The following is a 27,751-nucleotide window of genomic DNA, read 5'->3' on the forward strand; positions in this document are numbered from 1 at the left end:
TTCATTGGTAATAGTTGCCAAAAAAAAGAAAAATTTGAAGGTAACAGAACCAACCGAAATTTCGACTAAATCGTAACACTAGCCAAATCGAAGAAGCAAGTTGTTGACAAGAGCCAACTCAATAGTAATTCTGTGGTCAAGGGGGGAAGAAGTACAAAGAAAAACTGCAAATTAGATAACATTTCATTTGAAAAAAAGAAATAGCCTTATTCAGTAACCATGAAAAGAATTAGCCAGATCTACATATTGGCCAATTTAGAAATGGTGCAGATAAGTTGAATTGAGAAAAAAATTTAACTTGAGTAATGAAATTTTACTACCTTAGAATTGTACAGGCTACTAGAATTATTGGGGATGAGATTGATGTAAAACGAATACATTAGTTGGTGGTAACTGAGTTTTAGTTTAAAATTTGAGCAAAGAAAACACAGAACCAGGAACATCAAAAAAGAGGAATGACGCCTTTTTCAAGAAATTTATAGTGTCGATTAAAACAATGTTGTTCATCAAAGTATATTTCTTGGGTTTATAGAGAGGAGGGGGAGGGGGGGTGAAGAGAACGAGGATAATCAACTAAGGCATCAATTACCGATCAATAAAGCAAAAGTTTTTATCCATACTTCTATTGTTACAAAAGTCTTTTGCAAAAAAACACAATTTCATTTTTTTTGCTCTGGACTTGAATTTCTTGTATCCTGGCACGTGATTATGAACAATTTTTTTTTTATTTTTATATGGCAGTGGCAATTTAGTGCGTAATTTTACGTTTACTGATATGACAGGCATCAACCATATGCACCTTGGAGCCTCTTTCTTAACTTCAATCAAAAGATTACAATAAACAACACATCCGGAAAGGAGAATAAAATATAATGATGAAAAACAACAAAATAAAAAAACCGCAAATTTGGTTTTTTGGGACTATCCCTCAAGTCGTCACACATGTTCATACATACCATACAAACATACAGATTTGTTAGGATTCGGCTATTTTGAATTTTTTTTTTTGAACAATAATAATACTAATAATTCAAAACACCCGAGATAATAAATAGTAACAATTATTCAGGTGGCACATATTATGCAAGAAGTTAATAACACCGGTGCATGAACTTTTCTTTAAATGTCGTCAACTCTACTATTATTTTTATTATTATTATAATAATTATTATTGTTATTGTTCTTGATTGTTTTAGCAAGGGCTGAGTAGTAAAATCTGGACTAAAAGACCGAAGAACATTCAAGAGTATATGCTAGACTAAAAAAAAAGTAAATAATAAAATGTCTAATGTGGACGGGAAGATGAGACGTACCACCACTAATTGGGTTGGGTTCGTTGTCTACTGTATTGTCTATTGAATATAATCTAAATTCTATTTTTAACGCGAGGTACATGAAATAATGAATGGGATAAAAACTAAGGATTGACTAAAACCTAGAAAAACAAAATGTACAGAGGATTACATGTATAACCATAAAACGCAAAAAATAAAATGCCCCAAAAAACTAACCCACATACATATACTTATCTACATACAGATATACATGCATACAAAATACAGATTAGCTCATTTCAAGTTTCCCTTTTTCGAATACGGTCTTATTTATGAGATTTTCCATCATTGCACTAAATCCATAGTTTTGTGTCAAGCAATTTTGTTACATTTCCAATTTCATTTTTTTGTATTTTTTATATTTTTCTTTCTTATATGTACTCAAGGGAAAGTAGTAATAATTATTATACTATGATCTCTCGATTTCCGATTTCAAAAACAGGTTGCGTATGTATGTATGTATGTCCAATTTCTATCATTCCTTTTTTTTTTAGGGTTTGTTATAATATTATTTTAACCTGTAAGACTCATCCTTCTTTTGATTTGAATTTTTTAAAATTTTTGGTTTTTGAGTTTTTAGTCTTATTTTCTTTTTTCATTTCAATACACAAGGAATATAGAAAAAAATTTCTTTTAAAAATTTAAATTTTAAGCTGTATAGTTTATTAAAGAGATACAAAAACAACATTCATACATGTTGAGGATACAAAGAGACATAGATTGTTTTTTGATGTAAGAGGGTTGTCGTTGTTGTAGTTGTTGTTTATAGAACAATTATCATTATCATTATTATATATAAACTCGATTAAATTCCCTAAATTCTCTGTGCCCCTTTTTTTTTCGGTTCCTACTTTCTTGTCTTCTTGTTTTATTCCGTTCCCCTTTGATTATTATCACTACTATTATATTATCAATTTGCTCATTATCTGATATACATATATACCTTTACTGTTCCTTTTTTTTCAATTCACAACTTATATATATCACATTTGAATCTACAAAATCAAGTGTGAAGCTAATTACAAACAATATAATTAATTTTTGCAGTTTATTCCCAAATTACATATACACATAAATTGACTAACATCAGCATGACACAATTACCTTCTGTTTCAGAATTGATCAACCGTACTGGATCAATAGGTTCAAGCTCAAACATTACTAGAGTCCCACCAATGACAACAACATCAGCAACCAACACTACTACTGCTGCTACTGCTACTACTGTTACTTCTACCACACCAAGAAGTGAAAATTCTTATTCACCTAACTCACCATATTCATTGCCTACTAGACCCTCCAATACTTCATTAACTAATTATTCAGCTGGTTCTGGTATTACAGTTGCATCTTCATCTTTCCAGTTTTCACAACCAAGTCCTGGTAGAAGTAAACACAATTCAACATCTTCACAATCTAGCAGTGGTGATTCGTTTCAACAACACCAATCTAATCCATCTGGGGTTTCCATGTCATCTAATACTTCACCAAGAACTAGTATCGTGCAATCAATGTCCTCTGTACCAACACCACCATCAACAGGTCCAGCACCACAACAATTTGTTTACCAAGAGTCACAATTGCCAGTACAACCACCACCACAACAACAACAACTCCAGCAACCACCACCACCACCACCGCAACAACAACAGCACATTTATCCTCAACAGCAGCCAAATTTTCCATATCATAACAATTTTGTATCACCACCTACATATACAACTGCATATCCACAATATTACTACCAGCCAGTGATGACACCACCACATCATCAACCGCATCAGCAAGCACCAATTCATCTTGCCAATAATGTTTCAATTCTACAATCCCAAGCAGTAATGCAAAATGCTTATCCTACTACACACTATTTACAACACGTTGGCCCTCATCACATTTACGCCAATGTCAATTCTCAAGTATATTACCAAGACATGGCCAGAGAAGAGGCAAACAAAGCCCTTATTAATAAGCGACGTATTATTAAACGTCGTACAAGAACTGGCTGTCTTACTTGCAGAAAGAGGCGCATAAAATGTGATGAGCGGAAACCAACGTGTTTCAATTGTGAAAGGAGCAAAAAATCATGTCTTGGGTATCAAGATTTACTGAAATTACCACCAAGGAAAAGAAATCGTGATACCAGTTTAGATTTGCCAGATGGAAATCAGCAACAACAACAACAACAACAGAATCAACAATCAATAGTTGGTGGTGCTGGTAATGTTAGTGATGAGCCTCATAATGAAACACATCAAATTACTTCGATCTCTGGATCTTCAACCAATTCAAGAAATCTTGATATGATGATTCCTCAAAGTTTCAGAAATAATATATCTTCTCAACCAATAAATTTTTATGGTCCTGTTGCAACAACTGCTTCTGGTGCTAGTGCTGTAATTAATAGAGTTTCAGTGGCTGATTTACTTAAATAAGAGTATAGTAGAACAAAATAATGTGTATATAGATAATAAATCCAATATATTCATACTTTTGATGTTTAATGATACTAAGAATATTAATAATGTAATAGATTTGAGAGTAAATCAATGCAAAAATAGTGTATGTAGTTACTACTGCTGCTGCTACTGCTGCTGCTGGTGCTGGTGCCCCCTTTTTCTGTTACTGTCACTGCTGATCTTCATTCGACTAAATTTTTTTTTGTAGAGAAAAATACGATAGTAATCATTTAGACCATATAATCAGTCAATATTTTTGGAATGTAATGAAATTGTCGATCTAAAGAAACAAAGAAATTACAATATTAGACTGTTTAGCTTGTATTTTGTTGTTGTTGTTGTCTTTTTAAATGATTTGCAAGTCAGGTCTAATTGTTTGTTTTGTTTCTCGTTATTCTTCATTCTTTCGGAAAAGAAAAAATGTGGATACAGTATTGAGAACACATATATTGACTATTGTTAATGAATTGTAGATACCTGTCAAATTATTGTACGGTGTTGAATATACTGATAATAGCAACTTTCCTGTTCAATCTGGGCTTTGGTAAAAAAACTTAAAATAAAGGTATCAGGCCAATGGTGAGAAATTTGACCCACAAACTCAAAATTCTTGGCTGGCTGGGCTTAGATTTTTCTTTGTTTTTGTATTCATCTTTTTTGTACCTACTTTTTAGTGATCCTCGTCAATCAATTTAATGGTCCACCAATTGTGAACAACAGCAGCAGCAATAGTCTTTGATCCAATTATTAATCAATCAATTGAAACAGACAAACAAACAAGCAATATTAGGGGGAAATTGTTCACATTATCAAGAGACAATACTCAGCAAAGAAGTTTGACATTATCCTGCATATCCAGTAACAATAATGAAACAAAGTTTTTAGCTTGTGTAAAGTTATATTCGATTAAAAAAAAAAAAATCACAAGCGAAACAAGTCAAAAAAAAAGGAGACACAAACAGACCAAGTTGTTACAACTTCTACTACTGATGGTCTACTGATGGTCTACTGGAAATATAATATGGTAACAGTACACACACACACACAATCACACAAAATTAGCACTACTAAATGTTTGAGAATGATTCGAATCAAGGGAAACTAAAAACCAACAAGTTACTTGATAGAACCTCGATTTCATTATGAATTCCACATACACAATAATACAGTACCAAAAGTTTAAATTTAAAAAAAAAATCAGCCCATTAGAGAAATCTAGATGTAGATATATTTTGTGGAAGTGTAAGAGGGATAAGCCATTTGTAATTTTACACAATTAATCGCTCCTTGTGTTTGTGTGGGAAAAACTTTGCAATTGGTTGATTGTGCAACAATTGCTAAAACATTGGTTACCCATTTTCCTTTTTTTGCAATTTCCAAATAATAATAATGATAATACTTATCAAAACAAAGAAACAATTAACGAGACAAGTTTAAATCAAACTCAATACAATTCATAAACTCTAACTGGAAAGTTTAAGTTTTCTATTTTTTGTTTGTGAATGTATTACAATAAATTGAATTTTGATCGAAATATTAATCGGGGCTAGAGTGTGGTTTGGGTTTAGCAAGCAGCTATTGTTTGAAAAAAATTAAAATGACTGCATTAACTATTACAAGTTTAACTTTTTTCTTTTTGGTGTCATCTGTATTTGTATTTATTGCATGGGAAAGACAATACAGTAGTAATAACGAAACTATCAACCACGAAAAGAGGAAATATCCCTCAACTTTCCAAATTTAATTCAAAAGATACTAAAAAAAACCTTGAGTCAACAATAGAATTTATTGAAACTTAATTCTCCTCATGTGGATTCTTTATTTGCTTGATGGTTGCCTTGCTATTTCGTTTTTTTAATTGGGTTTTGATTCTAGTTTTGCATTCCAATTGACAAACCAGAACCATCTACAAACGTTCAAGATGAAATTCGGCCCAATCGTGAAATAATGATAATAATAATAATACTAACAATGATAACTCCGTGTTTTTAAGGAAATAGAAATATCAGTTATGTATTTAGAGCTATAATAATAATTATAACATCACTGTTTAAAAAAACAAAAAAATATTATGAGGTAATTTCATCTCTAGTTGATTATTATTTTGATTCCGATTTCCGAAACGTTTCCATAAAGGATAACCACCTCCTGCTGCTGCTGCTGTTGAAATGATAAATTACATCCGTTTATTATATAATTACTAATTGAATAAATAATAATAGTATTATTATTATTATTATTTTAGGTGCTGGGTTTAAATGGTTTACCGATATACAGAAGAAGAACAACAACAAAAAAAAAAATTTTTTTTAATCCAAATAATATATTTTTTTCAATGGTGTTAATTAATGCAAAATACATAAATTGAATTGACTACAATTTTACAATTTTTCATTTGAATAATTTGTTTAGAAGAGACTCTTGTTAAACCCGTAGTATTATTATTTAGGAGATTCTGTGTGTTGTGTTGTATTAAATATCTATAGAATCAGACCACTTCAAACTAAAAATAAAATGAAAACGAAAATATTATATTTCACCAATTCCTTATTGAAAAGAAAGTTAATTTAACCATCCATTATGTCATATATAGAAATTGAATATAATTTTATAGGGAGGGTATTAATTAATGCGTTCGTTTTATTCAAAAATTGCTTTCTAATTTCAGTCGTTGTCAAGGTCCTGTTGGGGCGGGAAGTAAAAAATTTAACCACATTGCATTTACACAGCAAGAAGTTTTGCAGTTGTTGTTGTTGTTTTGCGTTTACTATTTTCTATTGAAAAATTAAAAAAATAATAGAAGAAGAAACAACAAAAGACAAGGCGAGAGGAGAGGAGAGAGAAACATAATTTGAATTGTTATTCTTTAACAATGAGTTCAATTTTGATTCATGCATATTTTGTTAAATGCAGAAGAAACACCCCCAAAGGGATAAGGAAAATGGTAATAGCATTAACTAATTCAATTCAGTTTTGTATTTCTTGAACAAATAAAGTTTAAATTCTTTCGTGTCTATGGGTTGTGGTGGTGCTGGTGGTGCTGGTGCTGATGGTAGTGATTATGGTGGCAATACTACCCGAAAAGTTTAAATTTTTTATGCTTCTATTACAATAAGAGTAATTTTAAAAAGTATACATTGAACATTTACAAAGATATATACATCCATACACACAATAGTCTTAATTGATGACGAAAGTAAAAGTTTTTTAAAAAAAAATTGTTAATAAAGTTTTAGAATTAAAATTTAGGCATTGATGATTATGGCTCTTCTTCTTCTGGTTATCCCTTTAAAATACTAAAGAAATTTTTCAACTTTACAACAACAGCAATAACAACCGTGTCATGGATTTTAAAATTGCATTTAGGAGTAACTTTGCTTGCTTGCTTTTATTCTTTTTGTTGTTTTCTTTTTGCTTTTTTTGTGATTTCGGGGTCTTATACGGATCCTGGTCTGATTAAACTTACAGGGCGAATTTGTGTAGCCTTATACACCAAGAAATACCCGAATAGCCAATTTATGCCTCCTCTCCTGATATCTGAGGTGTTTTGTAGTTTGTAATCATTAAAAGAAAAATAAAGATGAAAATTAATTAAGTTCGGAATAAAACTCGGTAGAATAATGGATTTTTCTTGTCCACACAAAACAAGGCAAAACAATTATTAACTTCAATTCTACAAACCATTTTGTAAAACTTGGTTTCAATGGAATTTTTTTCCTATTTGTTTTCTTTTTATGCGTATGTAGAACAGTTAACCAACCATATTGTTATTAGTAGACTTCACGTACTAAAAAAAAAAACTTGTTTAAAAACAACTCAATTTAATTTACAAGGCAATCAATTTTTTTAAAACTAAATTATATCTAAATATGGTTAGAACTTTTTGAAATTACTAAAAAAAAAAAGATTTTGGGAATATACATGAACAATTAAAATTTTGTTTCCAAACCAAAGGATGAATTTTGGTTAGGAGTTTGGGAAATTGAGTTTTTGGTTAGGAGAAATTTTCGGATGTTAATTTCCACCATAAAACTAATTAATTAATTCTTTCATCCCGCCTCGAACTTGTTTCCTCAACAATTTGTAATAATAAGAGAATACAAAATAGAAATTGTGTCATGATAATTGTCTTTAAAATCATGTTGTAGAGAGAGTGTGTGTATTTTGTTATGGCCGATTTTTTTCTCCCTTAGTGATTTGTAATTATCATTAAAAATTATCATTGCTCTCTCTACCCCTAATATTTGTTAGTTGCTAAAAAAAAAAATTAATAGTGTTGTTTTCTTGTTGCTGTATTTTTTGTCAATTCGCACCCAAAATTTATAACACAAGAGGAAAAATCAAAACAGATACTTAAAAATGAAAAAAATAACAATAATAATCTGTGGAAATGAAAAAAAAAGTATTTCTAACCGACTGCAAAGTTTCAATTACTCACATACATATACTGAAAAAAAAAATATACACAAAAGATAACCTGTAAATTTTCAGAATAATTGAAAGGGGGCGTACTAGCTACGTAAAGCAATAGGGGGATTGTCGGAAATTCTATGAGGCGGTATTAAACATGAAGAATGTTAGAAATGCATGCCCTTATTAAAAAAAAGTCCATAACCATTGCGACATACACAACACAAAGCATAATAATATTTCTATCGTTAATAGTTGTTAAATATTTACCACCTTCTGTTTACACAAATGGGTTAGTAGTATGGATGAAAAGGCGGTGGTGGTGGTCAAGGTATGACAATAGAATGAAGTAAAAACTATTATGGCCATTCAACAATGGAGATGGTGTTGCATCTGTGTAATCTCTTTTCCGTGATATATTAATTCAGTACGCCCTTGAAACCCGTTGTTAATTGGAAAAAGTTTGCTTGTGTAAAAATTCAAACCTGCCAAATTGATTCTGTTTAAAAACAACTTTTGTTACACAATGTCAATCGTATAAGCAACTACTTTTGTTTAGTTTGACATCAGGCCACATTTCATATACTATAGGTTCTTGATAATCACTAGCACCGCTTCTAGCTTTATCACAACACTTGAGTCTCCACTCTGGATGGAAATTACTCATTAGCAACTCAAATTACTAATAAAGGTTCACTACTTAGTAATTGGTAGAGACACGAAAGAAACGCCCAACAACAATGCATTTGCATATTTCGTGCAGAGAATACCATGCATGGAAATCCTGCTTGGTTGCAGTTACGATAAAGCTATTTTGCTCGATACGCAAAATGGGCTTGGTAGAATGTACTAAAACTGGTAATAAAATGGGGTGATATTAGCTAAAGAAGTATAGTAACGGATTTGTGTATCAATTGGAAAGAAAAGCACGATGAAGAAAAAGTGGAAAAAAAATGATTTCCATGTCAACCATTAAAAGGACCAACTTGTATCCCTAAAAAAAACAGTATTAATGGAGGCGCAGAGGCAAACTCTGACTCATATAGCTCCTGCAAAGCCAAGTTAGGAAAACTTTACCTAAACAGTTGTTTCTGTTGACTTCCGATAGCAGAGTTTTCAAAAGAATAATAGATTTCTTATCGCATTGACATTCTACATTGTTTTTTAGCGGATTCTTTTTCTTTTTTCTTTTCTTCTCTTTCCAAGCAGAGAAAATGTCGCTTCAATTATAAATCAGATTTTTTTAGTAGACCCAAAAGTGGGGACAGATAGGGCGATAAGACTATGGACGCACCTTTGAAGGAAGAAGAAAAAAAGGCACTGGCTTATCTTGTAATTGTGGTGGTAGTTATACAAATGTCGTCATTGACCTGTCGTCCTCTCCTCTCGTCTCCTATTTCTATTCATTCTTTAATTATTATTTCTTTATCGGTGATCAAAATCCAACAAAAAGATGAAATTTTGAAAAACCATACTTTTAAAAAAAAAGAGGAAGATCAAAACACTATTTCTTTCCTTAGGTTGTTAAGTGTTCAAAAAGATCATTCTTATAATACAAGTCAACTATATAAAGAGGGTAATCACTTCATCATTCATCTTATAATCCAATTCTAATTAGGTTTTTGAGTTTGTTTCTTAGATTCTTTATTTTTTTTTTTACCCAAACCTGGTCAGGACTTTTTTTTGCTTGGAGATTTGATAACCACCACCACCAAGTGAAGCAAGCAAGCAGCCAAACAAAAAAAAATTTTCTATTATTTTATTGTTGTCCTTTTTTTTTTCAATCATATCGTGTGCGACACATAATACTTAGAGAGAAACTTCCCTTGGTGATAATACTATCTACTCATTCGTTGCAAGTAATACAACAAGCCTAGTCCTTATTCGCCTTGGCATTTCTTCAATATTCCCTTTGTTTTTTTCTTTTATCTTTTGTTTGTTTACATATTTCATTAACGAATAACAATAATGCTGGTCAAAGCCCGTAAGATAGCAGTGGTTGGATCTCGTTCAGTTGGAAAATCCTCCATCACCGTTCGATTTGTTGAAGATCATTTTGTCGAATCATACTATCCAACTATTGAAAATCAGTTCAGTAAAAGTATCAAGTTCAATAATCAAGATTATGCTATAGAGATTCTAGACACAGCTGGACAAGATGAATTTAGTTTGATGAATGAAAAACATCTCATTGGAATACATGGTTACTTGTTAATCTATTCCGTCACTTCTCAACAATCATTTGAAACAGTTGAATTTATAAGAGATAAAATATTGAATTCAATCGGTAATGAAAGTATACCTATGGTTCTTGTTGGTAACAAAAATGATTTAACTTATCAACGACAGGTTGAAACTACTCAAGGACAAGAATTAGCAAAGAAATTTAATTGCAAGTTTTTGGAAACTTCCGTCAGAGAAAATATAAATGTTGAAAAGGCATTTGAAACATTGATTGATGAAATTGAAAAAATACAGAATCCTCCAATTCAAAAACAACAAGAAAAATGTATAATAATGTAATGCCAAAAGCATCCATCCTTTGTTGAGAAATATAGATCAGGAGTGTGTTGGTTTGTGTGTGTGTGTGTGTGATTGTGAATGTGAATGTGTGTATATGTGTGTATGTTTATGATCTGGTTATATTTGATTTATCAGGTAGTCCCATTTGTTTGGTTGTTGTTAATTCTTTGATTCATGTTTTAATGCTATTTTTTTATTTTTTATTTTCTTTTTGTTGGGTTATTCAATTATTATCATTCATTTTGGTGTCTTCTTTTGTTGTCTTGTTATATATTCATACTAGTTGATTTTGCATTTTGAATTAGAAAAGGGTTAGTGCTTTTATATAGTTAGATTTCGCTTGATTCAATACAGATACATAATATACATGTACACATAACTACATAAGTGTAAGTACTTAAATTGAAAGCAACAACGACAGTGGAGGCCCACTTTTTCTTTTAAAAAATAAATTGCAAGTTGGTGTCTATTGGATGGGAAGCAGATAATTGTGGTTTTTGACTGTATTTGGCCAGTAAAATTTCTCTCATATTTTGCAACAAACTCAAATAAGATTGGTTTGGATTTTGACTCATAACAGTCAAAAATGCATAACTCATAGCACCAGTGGCAGTACCATTTTCTTTAGAATCAGCACTAGTTTGATCATCTTTACACCCACTCAAAGAAATAGCATCACAAGGAGCAGTATTGGTTTGTTTGGAATACTCATTAGCTTTTTCTGCCTTACCTTGGTTCATAAATGTTTTGACAACCCCACCAAGACCCAGAAGCATACGACTTCTATCACCTGTTGCATAAGCCATGGCAGATTGCAATAACCCTGCTCCGGCTTCTTTCATTACATTTGGTTCTTTCAAAACACCTTTGGTTGAGTACATGTAAGGCAAATCCAAAACTGATCCAGAATGACAAGAATCAAATAATGCTGTCAATCTACAACCTTGAGGCAATGTTTTCACCATCATTGTATGCAACAAATCATCAATGATAAACCCATTGGTTTCAAAATCTAATGGATAAATAACTTCATCGTAGCCATCATCTTCATCATAATTCCCATATTCATCGGGTTGATCTTCTGTTTGTCCACCATGGCCAGAATAATGGAAAAACAATGCATCATTAGGACGAGCATCTTTAACTAACCATTGAATGGCATCAAGAATGTTTTGTCGAGTTGGAATTGCTCTTTGAACTCTTTGATCATCAGTCAATTTAACAATGTTATCACTTGAATAACCATTAGCTAATAAAAATTGTTCAACATTATTGACATCATTGATTGGACCCCTCAATTCATTTTTAGTACCAATATAATTGATCCCTATCAACAATGCCTTTTTCCGACCACTACAGTTGGAATATTGATAATTGTAATTCTCAACACCAAAAGATTGGGAATCAGTTGGTGGACGAGAATAATGACCACTACCATGCATATTACCATAATTTTGTTCGTTTCCTGATCCCCTAGTTTGATTATTTCCATATTGACCTGGTGGTGGGCCAGAAGGTCTATTGTATTGTCCTTGTTGACTTGGTGGAGGTCCAGAAGGTCTATTATATTGTCCTTGACCTGGTGGTGGACCTGGTGGAGGACCCGATGGTCTATTGTATTGACCTTGGCCTGGTGGTGGACCAGAAGGTCTGTCATATCCTTGATTGTATTCTTGGCCATAAGCTTGGCCGTAACCTTGGTTATACCCTTGGTCGTAACCCTGTTGTTGATTACTATAATTGGACTGTTGTCCTCCGTATGTATGTCTACCTTGTCCTGGAAACATTTTCTTTGAAATATTTAATTGATTTTAACTAATAAGACAAAATGAACACGTTATTCGACTTATTTATTTTCTGATTTTAGTTCTGAAATTCGACTCGGGATTTAATAAAAGCTAGTCGTGCAAAACAACACAAACTATCAGGGAACAATACACGCCCCCTTTCTCTGCTCGGAGTTATCATTCGTTTTTAGGTACAGCCACCCTCCCTACCATACAAGTCTTCAATTATGATCGTTGACTTTTGCTACTACCAGTGTCGTTTTGAGCTAAATCATGTTTCCATTTTGATTCTCTGTTGGTGTAAATATGATTTGACCGTATTGTAGCTTGTATGTGGTACTCTTTATACCCCATACTTGTTTTCAAACCCTGTTAGATTTAATAACATACGTAGGATTCATTTTCTAACTTATAACCAAAACGTAAGAATAGTATTATTGTCATTAGCTTATTGTTTGGTATAAGATAGTATTAATTTACTAGTTACACAAAACATATGTAATTGTTGCTAAAAAGTACTGGCAATTTTTTTGCCACAATAATTTAGTCTAAAAATTAATGAAAATGGTTGTTTAATTACCCAATGGTCGAATAGATTTAGAGTCAAAGAAAACGGTTTACCTAGAATTCACATCATCAAATAGCTTGAATGATACTAGGAATGGGAAACTACAGACAAAACTTAGTTTGAATAAACAAGATAAAACATTATAACATTAATTTATAAACACATCGCCAATTTCTAAAGAATTGACTCGCTATTTATACATTGTCAGTAACGATTAAACCAGGTTTACTCGGTTTACAATCCAATAATACCAGAGTAAACCTTAGAATCGGTTAGTTGGAAAAATCACGAAGAAATAATTTATAAGTAAAAATAACACTAGTAAATTCACAAATTCATTCCACAATCCCAAGCAGTACATGTTGGCTTTACCAATCGCTAATGAATAAGGCAAGTACATGCTTATACATGTTTTCAATTTTTAAACATCTTTACATTTAGTGCATGCGAAACTTGTGACATTTTTAAAATTACTGTTCAAACGAGATTTCTTTACCACCACATTTCTGAGTGTGCACGTTTTCTATATACCTAATAAACACGCTTTACAATAATGTAATAATCTTGAAAAACAGTCAAATCAATATAAAATAATCCAAACATCTCTACTAGTTTGATTGGTGGTTGTTTTCTGCTTCTATTAAAGAATGTATTGCATTAAATCAAAAAGTACTATAAATTAGGGCTATAGCCCTAATTATATATGCTATTTTGCACGACCAAATGGAATTTATTGAAATTTTTTTCTCATTCTCTCTCAGTAGTCTCGCACGAAGCTTGTGTATAATTTAATTTGTGGACTGAAAAAAAAATACACCAAAACTCTTTTGTTTCTTCTCTTCTTCTTCACCACTTAATATAGCCAATAGACATAATGCCAGGTGTATCAGTTAGGTATGTGATTCACTGTGTCTATTGCAATTGAAACGGTATGAATAATGGGAAGAATATTCGTACTACTGTCGTGGTGGATGGGGGGAGCGGATCATTAATTGATTTCAGCTCCTATTACTTGTGTTTCAAAGATATGAACTTTTAGATCAAACAAATGAGTTTACATTAAATAAGCATAATGATATCTTGTTTTATTGAGAAAAAAGGAAATTGTTTTTTGAACACTAATGTACCCATTCCATAAGCAGCCACGTATTACAGTAGTCTTGTAGAATAGTTCTTTCATTATCAACTTACCACTATCTTTTGCAATATATCTAATGATATTTGATGAATAATTTACTAACAAATACATCTTATTGTTCAGAGACGTTCCAGCTCAAGATTTCATTAACGCTTACGCTCAATTCTTGCAAAGACAAGGTAAATTAGAAGTTCCAGGTTACGTTGACATTGTCAAGACCTCTGCCGGTAACGACTTGCCACCACAAGAAGCCGAAACTTGGTTCTACAAAAGAGCTGCTTCTATTGCTAGACACATCTACTTGAGAAAACAAGTTGGTGTTGGTGCTTTGAACAAATTGTACGGTGGTGCTAAAAACAGAGGTTTCAGACCACACAAACACGTTGATGCTTCCGGTTCTATCAACAGAAAATGTGTCCAAGCTTTACAAAAGATTGGTGTTTTGGAAATCTCTCCAAAAGGTGGTAGAAGAATCTCTGAAAACGGTCAAAGAGATTTGGACCGTATTGCTGCCCAAACTTTGGAAGAAGATGACGAATAAATTATTTAATCAAGAATTAATATACCAGACTACAATTTGGTTTATACATTTGTAATATAGTGTTCATAAAAAAAGAAAAATGGTAAATTTAGGGGGGGTTATAATTGCATATCTATCTGTTAATATATTTTTTTTTTCAGGGACAATATTATTATAAAAGTATCAAATCTTGTAAAAAGTAATATACAAATACAATTATCTTTCTTTCATTAAAATATAAACTAAAAATCTATAAATCTTCAGATAGATCAAGTACAGATTCCACGATTTCTAATCCAAGTTGTTTTTTCACTAACAGATTGGCATCATCAGACAAGTAAATCCAAGATAATGGTGTGTCATAAGGCAACTTATTGATCCATGATACGATCTCTTCTGTAGTATCTGGCAAAAGCAAAACTTCATTGTTCTCTTTAGTTAATTCATTCTCTATCAAATTAAAATTCAGATCAAATGATCTCTCAGTGAAAATAGCACCAGCAAAAGTCTCTAAAAATTCTAAATCCTCTTTGTCGTCAACTTTACCACCATAAGTTATGGTTCCAATTAAATATTTAATCTCATTCCAAGGAATGGTTTCAGTTTTACCATCGTAGCTTTCAAACACTTTTTCAATAATGTGAACACCACAGGTATAATCGGAGTCATTGAAATCATACTTCTTCTTGAACGATACAGGTGAGTATCTTACTCTTTCAAGAATGACAGAATGGTACCAAATCAATAGCAACAAAACATGTCGCTCAATTCTTTCTCTCTTATCCATAGAACTCGATTTATAAGTATCCAATACAAGTCGTTGAATGCCCACTTCATTTTCAAAATTCAATACTTTACATTGAGATATGACCCCAATTGGAACTTGTGAAGTATTTTTACATGTCAAGAATATTTTTGATTCGGCATGTAAATTACTAAGCTGACTCTCAAAATGTGATATCCATGATGGCGCCATGTGTATGTTTTGAATCAAAACCCAACGTGCCGACATAGAAGCTGCTTCAATTTCTTTATTTGCCATTTCAATTCCTTCTTTTGTTCCCATTGAAATAACAGCTAGTTTCTTCCCAAACTGTCGAGCACTTTGTTCAACTTTGTAAGAAGCATCATAAACTTCTGGACACGTCAAAATAATAGTTCTAATTCCCAGATCATTTATCCAATAGTTTAAATCGTAAGGAGATGAATATGGGGCTTCTCCATCTTTATACAAGAACCCACTAATCTTACTAAAAGTATCAACAAAATCTTCTTTGTTTTTTGTGCTGCCAAAACTTAAAAGCAAGTCTGAAAGGATCTGCAAAACCAGATTGTCTTGATTCAGCTCTAGTACTTTTTCAACATCCCATCCGGATTCTCTCCTTGCTAGACACACATCAAACACATCGCTAATACTGTTTGGAAGTTTATCAGTGACAATCAACTTTAACATCTTCATAAATGCAGTCTTGTACAGATCACCAATATCCTCCATATAATAAGCAGTAGACAAAACCAAAGCCAAAACAATTTTGTGTTTATATTGCAATGACGTGGAAATACGTGCAAAGGAATCCTTGAATAATTCCATAATAAACTCAGATGGTGATAATTTAATATTCACACGTAATAAATGTGCAAAATTATTAACAAATCTCGTCAATGAAAACTTGTAAAAATGATTAAGACGACCAAGTGATTCAAAAATGGTATATATTCCTGACAAGTTCTTGGCCACGTCGCTGTAATTACTTCTTATCTCTTCAACTCGGTTCATGACTTCTCCCGAATGTGCCAATTTTTCATTCAACCCATCTGTCTCGCTCTTAAGAGTCTCCAAAGTGTTCATCACGTTATCATTATCCAAAATTTCACCTGGAGTTGTACTAAGAGAATCCAACAACTCTTCCTCCAATGTCTGCAAACGTAATTTCCATTCACCATTAAGCATAACCAAATCGGTTCTTTCTTTCTCAACATCAGGTCGTGTTTCTTTCAAAGCAATATCAAGGGCTCTGTTTTCAAGACTGCCACTTGTAACTGTGAAGTTGATAATTGACGCTCTTGATGCTACCGATGGAGGCAAAACCAACCCAGATTCTTTTGAAGCCAATATCAACTTAAATTCAGAAGAATAATCGATAATTTGATCACCTAATCTAATCATCATTCGACCACCATTTCTGTGTATTTCTTTTCTTAAAACCGTGTCTAACAAAGGATCATAATATTCACAATCTTGGATAATTATCACACCACCAAACCTCAATGTATTCTCCAATTGGTTGAACAACCCATCACTTAAGAAACTGGTAACTGTGACCAGTTTTGACGACGCCTTCGATAAAATTTCCACAATCACACCATTTGGATCGATTATAACAGGATTTTGACACCATTCCAATAATGCAAAATTTTCAATATTAATATTATCATTAACCAACCCACAATTTGTCCAGTGCAAAGCTTTTTTCGAGGTAGTCAAGTAACTGGACATGGTGAGCGTTTTATCAAATGGGATTCCCGACTCTTTTAATTTATTTCTCCATGTTTTCAATAATATTTCTCTACCTTTCTGATCGTAAAGTCCACCATAAACAATAAAAGCAGCAGCCAACAACACCTCGCCAACTAATTTGTCTCTTTTATCACCAAATGTCTTGACAGATTCCTTCCATCTCTCTCTTTCCACTTTAAGATTCTTAATTAAAGCAGTACTTCTATCCACCTTTTTATGCACCAATGACATTTCCGTTTTTATATTCTCTGTTTCCCGAATCAACTCAGTGTAACTATCTTTGTACTTTTCAATACTTTCTTCCAACTCGAAAATCATTTCATCAATGGCTGTCAATTGTGCTTTTGTCTTCAATGTCTTTTGTTCCAACAATTCAACTTCTTCACGTAATGGACCCACACTTTGAAGAATTCTAGAATACGCCAACTGTGCTTGGACCCATTGCACCAATGGACCACATGCTTTACTTGCTCGATGAACAATTTCAAATGTGTAATCTTCTCTCGTCAAATAAACCCTTTCCATATACTCACGAAGTTCCACAGGCAACAGTTCCTCACTATTGAAAGAAACAATATTTGGTATAAAATCGTCTTTCCTAATCACCAACTGAACATCTCTCCAAGTTCCAACATCATAACCTAATAAAATACAAACCGATTCCATCGTCATTTTGACAGCTGCAGGTGGATTAGCCATACTACGTATTTCTGATAAATGCTGCTTTTTAATATTTTGCACTCCTCTTTGTGCTTCAAGAACAGCTGGTTCAGCATATTCAAGATCTTTCATCACAACCAGTTTCCGTTTCTCAATTTCCTTTTCTTGTTTCGCAAGTTCAGCCTGTGTTGCAATTGAGAATTCTTGTTTCCGTTCTGCTTCATTTTGGTCAGTAAGTAATTTATTCAACATTTCTTTGGCTTCTTTGTCCTTGATCTTCAAAATACTTTCCTTTTCTGAAAGCATACCTTGTAACTTATCCACCTGAATAACAGTTTCACGTAATTTGTCCAAACCAACAGTAATATGTCGTTGTGAATCTTCTAGTTCCTTGTGCTTGATATTGAATAAATCAGTAAACATTTGAACAAGATTCAAAAAATCAGTTGGTGTTCTTCTATATGACAATGTTGATTTATGGTCTGGGATAAACCGATGAATAAAAGCCAAAGTATCAACAATCGCATCTCTCAAATTCTTAGCCCTTCTATTAGATAAAAATGGTGCAAAGGTGTTGGGGATAACATAATTTGAAATGTCAAGAGGGACAGTGCTAATACGCGAGGAAGCAATTTCATACAAGCACCTATCAGACCAATCACCCATCCAGCTTAGAACACATCTATTGAATAATGCAGGTGATGAAATAACCGACTGACTGTTAGATTCGACGGAATCACTAATACTGAACACAACATGCAAGTTTTTTGAGATTTGTTGAGTGAACCAATCGTACAATTCGGCATCAGTATCCAATAGCAATCCCTGGGCATGAGAAAGTTCCAAACATTTGCTCATTAGCGACGTGTGATCGTCACCTTCAAAAAGACCAGGAATTTCAGCATTTGCCAATAATGTGTTCATTCTTTCAATAAATGAAGCTTCCAAAATACTTGATTCATCAATAATAAAACATATCTTTTCACCGTGAACACAGCGTGTTAAAATGCCTCGCAAAGTTTCATCAAAATCATCAATGCCATAATTACTTCTAACGTGTAGTTGCACAACTTTTAATCCATTGATCCAAGCAACAAACTTGGCAAGAGTCGATTTCCCACTCCCACTGGGACCCACTAATATCATGTGACCTTGTGGTTGTCTAAGAACTCTATCGATACGTAAAGCATGGTCTAGCATTTCATCGTGCAACACCAAATCAACCTCCATTTCTTCTTCACTGAAAACTCTTAACCTCAGTGAAACAAAAGATCTTAATTCTTGTTCATTCACAGATTTATAATCCAAACTCATCCAATTACTGAAAAAAACTGGTTCTTTGAAAGTAGCATTCAAATTAATGTTAGGGAAATTATTCTCAGCCACCTCTTTGAACATTTGCAAAGTCCACGATTTATCATCATCAGTAACCAACCTATCATAAAACAATCTCAACCCTTCATGATACCATAATCTAAGGAAAGCACTCAAGTCTTTGTACATATGTGACTTTAACGCTTCAAGTATACCTCTGCTCCATCTTGTCAATTCACGAGGCGAATAAACATAATGCTTTTGGATTTGGCTGTTTAATTTCTTTCTTGTTTTTTCGTATACTTGAATACTTGCCTCGGTGATAGCTTTTGCAAATCCTCGTAAATCAGGAGCACATTTCAAGATAGCCATATTAAATGTTTGATAAATTTGGGTCAATGAGGTATAACCTGGATAATCAACCATAATAACAGGAACATGACGCAAAAATCTTTCAGATAATTTGTTTCTGCCAGGATCATTGGGGGAGTTACAAGCAGCAACAAATTGGATATTTTCCAATGAAACCCATTGGTTATCTTTGACTCGCCAAAATCCACCGTGCTCTACCATTTGTCTTATTAAGGAAATAACATTTTGGTTTCCATACTTGTCGACTTGGGGTAAATTAATTTCATCACAAAACACAACCACCCATTTCCCATTAATTCGTGGAGCTAATTGGATGCCTCTATTTGTTTTTCTATATTCACAGTATTGATCCAATGCCTTTAGCAACGACACCGGTGAAGTTTCTTTGGAAAAGTTGAGGGATAACAACTCCAACTGTGGTGATTTTCTCAACGCTTCAAACAACGTCATAGTCTTCCCGGAACCCGGTGGACCACAAAGCAACAAAGGACTATGCTCATTTAGAACAGAAAATATAAACTGTTCATGCTTGACAGTGTCCAAAGTGGGGACAATTGTGTTTGGGTTTGAAACTTGATGTGGCTCAAGTTCCACTGATGCAACGGAAGTGTTCCAATCTAACCACTCGCCGTCAGGTAAAGAAACATCATAATCAAGTACATTTCCATGCGGCATCTCGACTCCCCAAAGGATATTCTTATCTTTCATAGCATTTGCAAATTCAATTCTATCTTCATAAGAAGAATCTCCAGCAAATGCCCACATTATTGAAAGTAATAGTGCTTTTTGAACATATTTCTTGATTTCCACTGTTTCATTATCATTGGAATTGGCAAAGTTCAACAACCGACGTAAATAAGTCTTTATACAAACTTCAAGAGAACCAATGGCTCGTTGAAATGAAAACTCCATTATGTGCTCAGCTTGTTTTGCAACCTCACAAATACCAGACAAAACATTATAAGATAGTAAGTTGCTTAATTCTTCCACAAACGATTTTCTCAAATTATCAGCAAGCATGTTGTCACGAATCATATCATCATTGGTAATTTTATATGTGTTTAATTGATGTACCAATTTGTGTAAATGGGCATCTAAGGAGATCAATGATACGTCAAACCAGACAATACCACATCTACTGATGGTTGCTGGCGTAGTGTATTTCAAGTTGTCAACTTCGAAAACAATACGAACATTCTCTGGTAAACTTAATCGCTCACCGTTAGGAAGGGTTAATATCTTGTTGTCATCTAAAACACTGTTTAGATTTTCAGCCCATTGTGGATCAATATCTCCATCAAATACTATCCAAAGTTTTTTCGATAATTCTCCACGTAAATTCTCTGACATTTTTCTTAATACACTGGTAAATAAACCATCTGTCCAGTCTCGTGTAACCAAATCAAGCTTCCCGTAAATCTCATCTTTCGATAAGACTTTGGCATCTATAAGGACTTTAGTGTGTTCCACGTTGGTCACAACCGATAAGGCATACATAATCAGATCAAGGATAGTAGATTTCCCGGATCCTGATTCCCCTACTAACATTATACCATGATGAGTGTTTTGGATGTCAATTAATTGTAATGCCTTGTTGATGAATTTCTCATCAAACTGAACTCCATTCTTTGTAAAGTACATTTCAAGTGCTGCAATTAAATTGGATTTGTCAAGCACTTTACCAACAACATTTGCAAAGTATTTGTTTCTTAATTTTTCAAAAACAATTTCGTCTTCTTTAATCAATTTAGGTAAAATTGTTTCCACAATACTTTGTACGACTAATTCTTGTTCAAAAGCCAAAGATTCGTTGGCATTGGCGTTGGTAGACTTTCTTTTGGCTTGACCGCATCTCACTAACGTATTCTTTAATGCTCTCAAACCAAAATCATAATGTAATTGGTTGGAAGTGTTGGATGCCAACTCTTGGAAAAATGGAACTATTGACTTTGCCAATGCTTTGGAATTTACAAATGTTTGTGATGTAAGCAATATTTCCACAATAATTTCATTATCAGGTGAATCCATTGAAAAACTTCTAAACATTTTCTTTAAATTTTCCGGCAATTCAACTCTTCCAGCATAACCAGGATTCATAGTTATAAAAATACCTGTTTCTGGGTTAACTTTAACATTCTTTTCAGACACAGATATTGCCATGTCAGGATTTTTCAACCCATTTTCAATACTTTCAATTTGAGATGATATTGCACTTAATATCTTATCATCTAATCTATTAAACTCATCAAAACAACCCCAAATACCAACTTTACATAACCCCAAAAATATTCTTCCCATAGATTGGAAATCAAATGAATCGTCACAACAAAACACAAGCACCATTTTCCCTAAATTGTGACCTAAGGCTTTGATTGATTCTGTCTTACCAGTTCCTGCTGGTCCGAAAGGAGAACCACCTTGTTGTATAGATAATGCTTGACACATGGCTAAATAACAATCATTGGTTAATGGAGTGTAAGCTAATTTTTCTGGAATACCCAAGTATTCAAACCCATAAATAAATTCGGAATTTGCTTGTTTGATTGTTAAGCTTTTGAGTAAATCTGTATTAGATATGTCATAGTAAAACCTTTGTTGAATGTTTCGAATAAATTTTCTATCGGATTCATTTTCAGCATTTATCAATTGTTCAACAACATCTCTCTGATGAATTATTTCTATTATTAAATATTGTGTTTTCTTTCTTGTAAGATCCTCTATTTCTGAACCAATGGCACGAACAAGAGTTTTAATAGTGTTAGATAAGCTTTCGTGAAGTGATGAAAGCAGGGTAGTTGGATTTTCAATGAGACTTGTAAAAGTAATCTGTTGTAACAAAGTAGCAACCTGAGCAGGGATACTTTCAATTAAAGATACCAAGCCATCTTTTTTAAACACAGTTTCCCGCAAAAGTTTGATATTGTCTTTGACCAAACGAGAAAGAGTTAACTTTATCTCAAGCTCTAATTCACTTAACCATTCATGCAATCTAGTATGCTTTATCAAAGAAACTGGATTGTGCAAGACGAGCTCTTCACCTTGCTCACTAACAACACCAACAATACAAGAGCTTTCCTTTGCATATTGCAACCTCTCAACCCCACTAAACATTTTCTTCAAATGATTATTGATCCTTGTGATATCATGTGACCCACCAACAAGCTCTAATAAATCTTCATTACCAATAAAGTAAAATCTTGGGAACAATTCTCTTTGCTTTTCAAGGTAATCGGTTAATGATTTTCTTACTTTCACCAAACTTTCAAAACATTTTGTCATCATCGGTTGAAGATCAGTAATTAAAACAATATCAATAACTAAATTGAATTTATAAATTCTTTTCAACAAGTTTAAAAATTCGTAACTGATATTAGTAAATCTTGAACTTTCTATTGGTAATAAACTTTTGAGATCATTATTTTCATTCCCGAAAACTCCTTCTAAATATAACCATTGACGTTGAACATCTATCCAAATATCCAAGACAATAAACAATTGTGTAAGTTTTTTCTCCAATTCACTGATTTCTCTTTCAAAGGCTCCAAAATACGGTGAATTTTTCATACTTGTCAATGCGTTAATATCAGTATTACATTGATCAATTAATTGTTCCCAATTCTTCACTAAACGACATTTATTCTCATAATTGAATAATTCAAATGTTATCAGAGCCCAATTATTGTTAATATTGTTTAAATTCTCTTCAATAGTTTTTTCACTATTGGCTTGCTCGACCATGGCATTAATTGTTTGGAAATTCAAAGTGATATTCAATCCCCATACATCACCAACGGTTAAATCTTCAAATTTAATATCTGGTACTCCTAATTGACTTAACAATATTTTCCAATGACGAGGTTTCATGGAACCATTTTTCAAATCAGATATTTTTTGATGGGTTTTCAAATGGGTTTTAACTGAAGCTTGGATTTCATCAACAGCTGAATATTGTCTTATATTCATTGGTAAGTTTCTTGCTGAATTTAATAAATCGTCCAATTGGTGACGTAATTGTCTAGGTTGAAGATCACTCCATTTAAGTTTTTTCAATCTTTCAAGTTCTTCCCATAATCCATTAACTGAAGACCAAACCGATTTAAGATCTTTAATTTCATCAATTGATAATGACATATCTTCAAATGGAACAATATGTATATCTAAATGATTAGAAATATTAATCAATGATTCAACATAAGCTGTCAATTTTGAAAAATGCATTTGAAAATTATCCAAATCTATCATTGCCACCGATGGATTCAAATTTCCTGCTATGGGTTTTTTGGATTGCCAATTTTGATTCAATGAATTTATAGAATCATTAATTTTCAAAGCTTCTGCCTTGATTTTAGAAGTAACAATTTCAAGATTTTCTTCAATGAGTAAACTTTTTTTGGCAACAAGAGCTTGTACCATTGAAATATTATTTTCCAATTGTTCAGTATATAACCAATCATTAGGGAATTTGAATCTGTGTTTCATCAAAAAACTTTGTACCAGTTGAAAAGTCTCCAACAAAAAGTTCCAACTTTGTAAACTATTTTGATACTTTAAGTAACTGTCGATACCAGAAGTCAATTGTTCTGTACTATCATGGAATGTAAGTGGCATTTCTAAAATTTGTTTAGCATTGATCAACAAACGGTTGAATGAATTGGCTTCTTGATCAATTTTTTTGGCAAATTTACTTAATAACAGTTTTTGGAAAGTTTCAAATTTTATTGCTACTCTGTGTTGAATCTTAGTGATGTTAATCACAAATAAATTTCCAAATGCCTTTTCTGGGTCAGGCAAATCATAAACGTTTCTATATTTGAAAATCTCTTGAACCACTTGAAACCAAGATTCCACATTTTGATCAGCTTTAAATAATTTGGCAAAATCATCTGGATCATCTAAATTTAATTCCCATAGGTTTTGTAATAATTGCCATTTGGAAATATATAATTCTGCATCTTGATATAGAGTTTCAATTTTCTCAAAAACCAAATTAAGTTGTTTCATAGAATTTTCATCTTCAGCAACAGTAGAAAAACTTTGAGAATGTGATGTAAGTGGTTTTATCATATGTTGTGTTTCGACTATGGAAACAATATGATTTAATTGATTGAATGCCAGTTGCTTTCCAGTGTTCAATGGTGGCTCAATCACAAATGTCTCATCATTAAAAGTCAAATAGTGTTTAAAAGTGGGGAATTCCAATAAATATTTGTCTAGTTCAAAAATTTCAATTTCCTGTTCATCATTATAAGCCATAGCTTTGATATTGAAAATGAAAAGTTGAGTTTGTAATCGTTCCCTCAAAACAGTTTGCACTTCCAAGTTAATTAAATCAGCTAACCCTTCAAGATTCTCGACTTTCTCTAAAGAAATATTATTGAATTCTAGTTGTAATGTTTTCAAATGTCCTTCAATGGAGGCAAATTCAAAATTTGCAGTTCTTAATAAAAACTTACATTGATCCATGAATTTGGAAAAATTCTTTAATTTGATTAACAGTAAATTTAATTGGGTTACAGAATCCTGAAATTCAGTCAATTGTCTCATTGATCGATGTTCAATTAAATTTTCAGTTGATTTAAAATCATTATCATTAACCTTGTGTAACTCAACTGCGTGTAATAAATGAACCCATTCGATATTCATAGTTTCTTTCAACATTTCCTCTACTTTCTTAATTTGAGTAGCAACAAGAAATCCAAAAGCTTTACCATAACCTTCTTGTAGATCTATATTAAAAAGTTTGTTAAGCAATTGCACATGATCCTTGATAATGTTTGTGATTGGATATAATTGATTGATTTTTTTGAATTGTAGTATTATTAAGCTTGGTAAGGAAAATCCCAAATTGTACAATTGATTAAGTTGTCGGTAAATTTCAAATATTTGAAAATTGAAATTGATATTTAAATCAAATCTTTCGTGTGAATTTTCCGACACGGTGAAAATCTTTCCTAAATTGGCACTAGGCAAATTCTGGTTAACTTCCTCGTCGACCCATTTATTAATTGCTGTGACTGGGTCTAAACTTTCCAATAACTTGTTTGTGGTGGTATCGATTTTGGTACCCACGGAATAACTCTTCCAATTAAACCCTAAAAGTAGTTCTAAGTAGTCTCGATAGAACTTTAATTTAGCACTAAGTTGGATTTTCCACGTGATGGAGGAGAAACTTGTTTCCAGGACATGATCTGAATTCAATTCAACAAGTCTTTGGATCTCTCTATCAGCTATTGTTAAAGTTCTCAATTTATGATCATCACTGATCAGCAGTAACAACGAATTTGAATTGTCTCCAATGAAAAAGTTTTTATAAATGGTAATAAAATCAATAAATGTATGAGCATTGTTGAAAAACTTGTTTATCTTTTTCGTAAGTAAAGAATTCAAGTTGTGAAACACTTCAAGATATGCGTGTTCATTCATTGACCAAATCAACTTCCCCTGGTGTGATATGTCAACAGGGTTGATACTGATAATGTGCTTGTTATATGCCTCATTCAACTTACTAATCAGATCTAATTGCTCTTCTTGTGGTAAAACACTTTCAATCCCAGTCATCAAATCTTGATGATTATGTCTAAACTGTCTAAGATATAATAATCTTTCTTTAATATTTTCAAGTTTGGTTTGATCAATTTTGATTAGTTTGAATTTCTCTTGACGTTTTCTCAACAATTCTCTTAGTAAATTGATTATAAACTTAATATTTACTTCTATGGTATCCAATTCTTTGTTGCACAAACTGATCAATTCTTCAAACTTATCTAGTGATAACGACATTAAATCATAGGTACCCAATAATGATTGAAATTTTTCGGTGATATCGTTTAAAATTACTTCGACAGACTTCATTGCTCTTTCCAATGGTAATAAGTTTAACTTTAGCTTTAAATGACTGAAGATATTTGCCAAGGCATCGTCAAACTTCTGAAACCCATCGTCATCAGTGATGGTCAGCAAATCATTAATGGGAAGTTCTCTTAAAAAGGAGTTGTACAACTTGGTTTCATTTAACTTTTCCTTTAGCCCAATATCATTTTCAAAACTCAAGGTAATATGAAATCTTTTGGCCTTGGATAACAATTCTCGAGTGAGGTTCACTTCCGGGGAGTTAATTTGTTGGTTCAAAGAAATCAACGCCAAATCCATAGATTTCCAAAATTGGATATCTTCCATAATACTATCCCCATCCGATGGCTCATGGTTCAAACGAGTGATGGATTGAATTTGTCGAACCCAATTGTTAGTAATTGATGTTATCTCATTTAAAAATTCAGTGTCATCTATTAATTCATCCGGGTATTCGCTACCTTTCTCGGCAATTAACATCTTGATCTTTGGATGAGTAGTGATTAATAAATCTGGTATATGGATCCTCTGTTGTAAATGTTGTAATGCTAATGATAATTCATTAAATTTCTTTTTCGTTGTTGCCAATGCTGATTCTTCATTTTTGGTGGAAATGAAATCAAAATATGGTGACAACCCTAAACTAACTGCTAATCGAAGTTTTTCAAACAGATCATTAGTCTCGTGGTTCTCATCTTGTGGTATAGGAATACTCATAATATTTAGCTGTTGGGTAAGCGGTATATCATTCCTAAGTTCACCTTTAGATTTGATTATAATAACAAAAGTATCTAAATCTTTAAATCCCATATCCAAGTCTGAAAGATCATTTGATATTCTGGATGTTTTCTCTTCAATAGACTTGATAAGGTACAAAGTATCTTGGTTGTTGTTAGATATAAACTTGGTCAATACATCTTCACACTGTGTAAATTTCGGCACATTTTCATTAAAAGGTAGAAAGCCTATTATACAGTCATATAATTGATTGACTGATAATAAGGGTGTGACCAGTTCTTCCATTGTGTTGAATTAAATTTCAAATAAAGATTCTGTTTTTAATATTCTGGATCACTATTTTTGAAAGCCTTCGTGTTTTTCAGATTTGTTTACTTTTCGTGTCCCTTAGTGATTTTTTTTTCTCACACTTTTGGTTTGTGTGTGTACTTTTGCACAATTAGACGTGTATCAGACAACACTATAGTTAATTGATCCCATTAAACTTGATTGCAGCTGGTTAGCAGAGACCAGTATATACCAATTATGCTTTATAAAGAGCTTATTTGGCGGTGTTTGAAGATA

At 32.6% G+C, this 27,751-nt stretch overlaps 5 protein-coding genes across 5 annotated transcripts; 3 read left to right on the forward strand and 2 right to left on the reverse strand. All coding sequences in view use genetic code 12, as the record gives it.

Moving 5' to 3' along the window:
- Window positions 1–2,425: 2,425 nt before the first annotated feature.
- WOR2 (Zn(II)2Cys6 transcription factor WOR2) lies at window positions 2,426–3,766 on the forward strand (the record flags this gene model as incomplete). Its single annotated transcript, XM_718109.1, has 1 exon — window positions 2,426–3,766. One exon carries the CDS (start codon window positions 2,426–2,428, stop codon window positions 3,764–3,766), a length of 1,341 nt encoding a protein of 446 aa, XP_723202.1.
- A 6,402-nt stretch (window positions 3,767–10,168) lies between these two features.
- RHB1 (putative GTPase) lies at window positions 10,169–10,723 on the forward strand (the record flags this gene model as incomplete). The annotated part of the gene is made up of 1 exon (XM_718111.1): window positions 10,169–10,723. The coding sequence occupies one exon, from the start codon at window positions 10,169–10,171 to the stop codon at window positions 10,721–10,723; it is 555 nt and encodes a 184-aa protein (XP_723204.1).
- Window positions 10,724–11,163: 440 nt separating this feature from the next.
- On the reverse strand, window positions 11,164–12,510 carry MCA1 (Ca(2+)-dependent cysteine protease; the record flags this gene model as incomplete). The annotated part of the gene is made up of 1 exon (XM_718112.1): window positions 11,164–12,510. The coding sequence occupies one exon, from the start codon at window positions 12,508–12,510 to the stop codon at window positions 11,164–11,166; it is 1,347 nt and encodes a 448-aa protein (XP_723205.1).
- A 1,442-nt stretch (window positions 12,511–13,952) lies between these two features.
- On the forward strand, window positions 13,953–14,757 carry RPS19A (40S ribosomal protein eS19; the record flags this gene model as incomplete). Its single annotated transcript, XM_019475328.1, has 2 exons — window positions 13,953–13,972; window positions 14,340–14,757. The coding sequence occupies 2 exons, from the start codon at window positions 13,953–13,955 to the stop codon at window positions 14,755–14,757; spliced, it is 438 nt and encodes a 145-aa protein (XP_019330873.1).
- Window positions 14,758–14,986: 229 nt separating this feature from the next.
- On the reverse strand, window positions 14,987–27,472 carry DYN1 (dynein heavy chain; the record flags this gene model as incomplete). The annotated part of the gene is made up of 1 exon (XM_718115.2): window positions 14,987–27,472. One exon carries the CDS (start codon window positions 27,470–27,472, stop codon window positions 14,987–14,989), a length of 12,486 nt encoding a protein of 4,161 aa, XP_723208.2.
- Window positions 27,473–27,751: the final 279 nt, after the last annotated feature.

The sequence above is a fragment of the Candida albicans genome, chromosome 3 (assembly GCF_000182965.3).
Source record: "Candida albicans SC5314 chromosome 3, complete sequence".
NCBI lineage: Eukaryota > Fungi > Ascomycota > Pichiomycetes > Serinales > Debaryomycetaceae > Candida > Candida albicans.